The sequence below is a fragment of the Silene latifolia genome, chromosome 8, assembly GCF_048544455.1.
Source record: "Silene latifolia isolate original U9 population chromosome 8, ASM4854445v1, whole genome shotgun sequence".
Taxonomy (NCBI): Eukaryota; Viridiplantae; Streptophyta; class Magnoliopsida; order Caryophyllales; family Caryophyllaceae; genus Silene; species Silene latifolia.
In genome coordinates, this window is record NC_133533.1 from 5461105 (window position 1) to 5467104 (window position 6000).

The 6000-nt window shown below is 37.4% G+C and overlaps 1 protein-coding gene across 2 annotated transcripts; it reads right to left on the reverse strand.

Moving 5' to 3' along the window:
• Positions 1–1179: 1179 nt before the first annotated feature.
• LOC141596134 (transcription elongation factor 1 homolog) lies at positions 1180–4155 on the reverse strand. Of its 2 annotated transcripts, XM_074416195.1 has the most exons (5): positions 3947–4155; positions 3756–3821; positions 1933–2053; positions 1711–1803; positions 1180–1589 (listed from the first exon to the last, which is right to left on the reverse strand). In XM_074416195.1, the coding sequence occupies exons 3-5, from the start codon at positions 2043–2045 to the stop codon at positions 1529–1531; spliced, it is 267 nt and encodes an 88-aa protein (XP_074272296.1). In that variant the 5' UTR covers positions 2046–2053; positions 3756–3821; positions 3947–4155; the 3' UTR covers positions 1180–1528. The 2 variants fall into 2 exon arrangements, with proteins under 2 accessions (XP_074272296.1, XP_074272297.1); XM_074416196.1 differs by lacking the exon at positions 3756–3821 and having other exon boundaries at positions 3947–4098.
• Between the last annotated feature and the right edge of the window lie 1845 nt (positions 4156–6000).

Sequence of the window (6000 nt, forward strand, 5' to 3'; positions counted from 1 at the left end):
AATAACCACTATTCATCTGGTAATATCTTCCTTATCTCTCTACAATACACGTTTAGTCAAGTAACGCATACTTAGCCCTTTAAGCTTACTGACTTGAGCGTCGGAGTGAGTACGCTCGGCAAAAGCCGAGCCCTCAGTTTGTTCATCGTTTCAGAAGAGATCAAAGGAGGATTCAAGCAAAGACGTCATTCTACAAGCTACGAGTGGTAACAAATATCTGCTCTGGAATTACGCCCGGAACATTAATAAAAAAAAAACAATAAGCATCTGGGTTGATTATATTGGGTCGGACAACTCGGGTTTTGGATCATTTTTACCGGGTCTAAGTACGACTCATTTCTGTCAAAATCAATTATTTGGCTATGCGTCAATTGAATAAAGGCCATTTTGGATTTCATCATTTTTGTGGTCAATTTATAACTTAAAAGGATGGGAGAATGAAGAAGTATCTGATTTCGATCGAGTTTAAATAAGATTGGATTATTTCAAATTTGGGATCATAATTGAGTTGTTAAGGACGAGTCTCGGATCAATTTTTTTTGAATCGGACTACTTGTGTAAGGGTAGTTTTGTCAAATCTATTTGGAATAATGAAAAATTAAGCAAAATGTAACTTTTTTGGCCAATTCGTCACAATTCTTCATATTTTTTACCAATTCGTCACAAGTCATAGTTTTTTTACCAATTTGGCGAATACCCTTCACTTTTTTACCAATTTGGTTGTTTGGCCGTCATTTTCCTAAAATAGACATGACACGAAGTGACTATCTGAAAACAATGCAATTTGAAGTAGCCCTTCCTAAAAGTGACGCGACACCCCAGCAGCCTTACGTCTAAAATAGCCCGAAACTCGGAATGACTCGAAGACCCAGCCTCTATCAACACGACTAAAAGATGACTCGGACCCATTTACTAGTTGTATTGGTGACGATAAAATAACTTTGGGAAATATGTGAAGTTGTCCGTAGAGGATGACTGTCAGGAAGGCAGCCGACCATTCCGGGCAACTTTATAGTTCCACGGTACATCTCATGCTATACGAAACTACAAGAGAACTATTGCTACTAATTGAAAGGTAAAAACAACATTCTTCAAGAACATAAATGAAAATTGGTGAAGAAAAAAAAAACAATATGTAGTTATGTCTTTTTCCAACTGTCAAAAAAAAATGAAAATTGGTGAAGAAACAAGGTACTGACTACTGCCAAATTGTAAGACGGTTACAATCTGTTCGGTATCACCATAGCATTACATAGGGAAACAAACTAAGGAATGGAAGACGGTTACGGACTGTTCGGTATCACCATAGCATTACATAGGGAAACAAACTAAGGAATGAAAGTAACAATAACAATATATTACACGGGTACAAACCAGTTTATTGCACCAATTCGTTAATATTACAAACCAAGTACCTCAGGTCTCTAACTAACATTCATAGCAAATACATAGCATCGAGAAGGGGTGAAGATTGGATTATTTAATTAAACAGATAGCAACACTTCTCGCTCAGCTTCTTCACCGTAGATTACTCAGCATCGTCTTCCACGGTGTTGACTCGCTCACATTCATCAATCCATTCACTATATCTGTAGGAAAAAAAAAACAGATGGTGATTAGTAAAGGAACAGGCAGTCACAAGAAGAGCTAACAAGAGTATCCATACACAAAAACAAGTTGTATGAGATTGCCAAACATGTTACGACTTACATGTCAATGGGTTCAGTTAAAGCTGTGACGGAAGTGCTGAAGCTCTCCTGGCATATCCCGCATACTGCTTCACCAATCAGGTTCTTCATATCACTGGACATCAGGTAAGACAATAGAAGTGAGTCCGCTGCCAATCACTAAAATAAGCTGTATCTAAACTCAGACATGTGTCTTAATATGACTTATTTCAAAATTAACTTCGGGATTGTAGCATAAACTTACATGCGGCACTCCACACTAGTCCCATGATTACAGAAAGGGCAACAGAAAACAGTGTCAAGCTTATCCATCCTCTTCTTTGTAACTGGCTTAGCGCTAGACTTTCTCTTTCCCATTATTACAACTGACAGCATCAAATAACATGAAAGCGTTAGAAAAAACATACAGAAACACACAATGACCAATATAATCAAAAGTAAAGAACAATATTATAGTAGCTTTTCCAACCAGGTATAAATGGGATTCTAATGTTAAAAACAAATCATCTGGCATCAATCAATCAATACAAGCATTGAAAGCCTATCAATTAAAATAACAAACTACAAAGACAACATTCGTTAACTCCCAATTATTAATATTATTCATAAAAACCCTAAATTTCATAACCCAGATGGAAGAAATCCTAAAACAACGATTTGCAAATCAAAAACAGTTAGGTGGCGCATAAACATGGAAAACTAATCACAATCAATTACTGAACATTGATTAATTCAAGTACTGAAAACCTGTCAATTACAGCAACAAACTAATACCATTAACATCAATAACCCCAAATCATCCATATCATAACATAGATACCAAAAAAACAAAAGGAAAAAACCTTCAATTTGCAATTGAAATATAACACACACAAATTCTCATTTGTGACGGGTACTTTTCGTCACAAATGGAGATGGGGCCAAATGTTGCCATTTTAACGACAAGTGTGACGGGTAGAGCTGGCAAGTCTGACCCGACCCGAACCCGAGCAAACCCGACCCGACCCGACCCGAAAATATTGTGACCCGAAACCGACCCGACCCAACCCGATGACGACCCGTAACCCGACACGACCCGATTAGCAGTGACCCGAACCCGACCCAAACCCGACCCGATATTGACCCGACCCGATACTGACCCGATTAAATTGATGACCCGATAATTATTAAGCTTAATTTTAATCAAAATGTAAATGATTTTGTGTGTTAGATTGATATGTTTGACTTAGTAATGAATTAATTAAACCAAATAATAGGTTAAAAAATAAATTTAATGGTAAAAAATTATAGTAATGCGATTAAGTTACCGGACCCGATAATGACCCGACCCAAACCCGACCCGACCCGATACATCATTCGACCCGAAGTGACCCGACCCGATAATGACCCGAACTCGACCCGACTCGACCCGAAAGGGTATGCTGACCCGATATGACCCGAACCCGATATGACCCGACCCGACGTGACCCGACCCAAACCCGACCTGACTGACCCGATTGCCACCTCTAGTGACGGGTCACAAATGAAGATGGGGCCAAATGTTCCCAAATTTTTTGGCGGTGAAAATTTATGAACTTTACATACATCAATCAATTAAAACAAGTAGTGATTGATTGACAATCATATCAACTACCATAACAAACTAGCACCATAACATCAGTAAACCCCCCAAATTAACGAAAACCCTAAATTTATACAAACCCTAAAACGACAAATTCAATGGAAACCATGGAATTCGTCCAATTTATACAAGTGCTGATTGATTAATAACCTAATCAATTATGATGGTCAAACTAACACTATATAAACCCCAAAATTTATACAAACCCTAAAACGGCAATTTGCAATCGAAAGCATAAAATTGACCCAATCAATACAAGTATGAAATGATTAATAACCCTATGAATTACAATTAACAAACTAACACCATGTCAATCAAAACCCCCAAATTAACGAAAACCCTAAATTTCATAACCTATATACAATTCATACAAACCCTAAAACGACAAATTGCAATCAAAATCATGGAAATCATCAAAACAAATTAAAATTACTGAGATAATTTACCTAATTAGCGAAAGCCGCTGCTCAACAAAATTAAAACTGATCGTCGAAATTAGGTTTTATCGCAATCTACAGAAAATCAACCAATCAATCAATACAATACATAAATAATCAGGAAAAAAATGGGGAAAAAAGGTGCAAAAAGATAAATGAAAAACGGAATAAATCGCAAAAGTAAGAAATTGAAAAGTTACCTGGAGAATCGAATCGAAGAAAAATATGGAGAAGAGTAAATGTTGAAATAAGCAGGAGGATGAATTATGTGTGCGTGCGTATATATATACAAATGATGATGTACGCATGTCGGCTAGGGTACGGGGTAACAGTAGCCAATAGGGAACACGATAATTGTTAAACTGATATCTTCTACAGTGCTACTTATAGATTATTGATGATTGAATTACGTAATGTTTAGATCTTTTCAATTTTTCATATTGTTGTCCTAGGTTTCACAATCCTTCATATGGAAAGCGGATTATCTGTCCCGTTTTGTGTTCCGTCTCGTGTCCACTATGCTCTTCTTGTGACATATCATTAACTTAAAAGAAATTGTCATTTCTTTTATTATGTGAATGAAGACGTGTCGCATGATAAAAGTAATGGCACACGAGATGTGACACAGTTATGAGACAGGTGATCTCAACTCCTTCATATGTCTCGTGTGTGTTTCGGCCGTTTGGGTAGGGATGTCACTAGGATAGGCCGATAGGATGAGTCGCAGCCTCGCAGGTAAACTTGGTAAAAATGAAATAACTCGATCCGAATCTGATCTGACACTCGACCTCAAAATCCGAACTTAATCCAAACCCAAATAACTCGGCCCGATTTTTATTCTTGTGAACTGATCATTATCCACAAAAAACTTTAGAATAGTTGACCCGATAATCACCCGAACCCGAAATGACCCGATCCAATTGACCCGTTTGCCAAGTCTCGTAGGGGTAAAAGAAGAGTGTTTCGTAATCGTATATGTGAATTAAAATGTATATTTACACCCGCGTGGATATCAACTGATATTCTTGGTGAAACTGTGAGCGATATCTTGAGCAATTCTTTAGGATGGAAATGGGATATTTTCGCGAACTATCTACCGCAAGTTAAACTACAAAAAATCGCTTTGACATGACTCGGATCTCGATAATACCGTATATTAAATAGGTATTGATTCCGATCGCTTTTCTATCTATAAGGTCTGCCCTTGAAATCTTAAAGATTTCGTACCTCAGCAATAAACCTGAATTTCCCCTTTGGCGAGTAATTTGGAGGCTATCGGTTCAGCAACGTATCCGAATGCTTTTATGGTTCACGACACATTGAAAGCTTATGCATAATGTTAATCGCGTTAGGCGCATAATGGGAAATGGTTATCTGCCCAAGGTGTCGCAGTGAAGATGAAACTGGTCACCTTCTCCGCTTGTGTCCTGTATCTGGTAACATTTGAAGTCATGTTAGTAATTTGGCCTTCCACACCTATTTTTATACCATATACACTACAAGAAAAACTAAAACAGGCGACCGAAATTTGGCGACTGATATATTTAGTCGCCAAATTGGCGACTAATTTTCAAATTGGCGACTGAAATCAGTCGCCAATTTGGCGACTGTCTTTTTTAAAAAGGGAATCAAACTTGGCGACCGAGATTTTAAATTTGGCGACTGATTTATGTGTAGTCGCCAATTTGGCGACTGAAATTCAGTCGCCAAAATGAATTTCAGTCGCCAATTTTTTTAGTAGAAACCAGGCTGTCATTTTTTAAAAAGGGAATAAATTTGGCGACCGAATTTTAAAATTTGGCGACTGATATATGTGTAGTCGCCAAATTTGGCGACTGAAATCCAGTCGCCAAATTTTTTTATAGAAAAACGGAACTCCTCTCTCCTGCTTTACTCTTTCGAAACAAAAAAAAAAAAAAAAAAAAGAGAGGAAGCAGCGGGCGATTAAGGCGACGACAACAACCACACAACCACACCACCACTTCCACCACCGTGACCACCGTTCTCATTGCCTCCATCACTCTCTTTAATTAGGTTAGTTTTTTTTTGTTTAATTTCAGTTTAATTTGTTTAATTTGTTAGATTAATTTGTAGTTAGTTTGATTTATTTGTGGTTAGTTTGTTAGATTTATTTGTAGTTAGTATGTTAGATTAATTTGTAGTTAGATTTAGTTTAATTTGTGTTTGAATTAAAAGGGAATGATTAAGGGGGTTTGTGTTTAGGTTTAGGGTTATGGGTGGGGGGTTGGTCGGC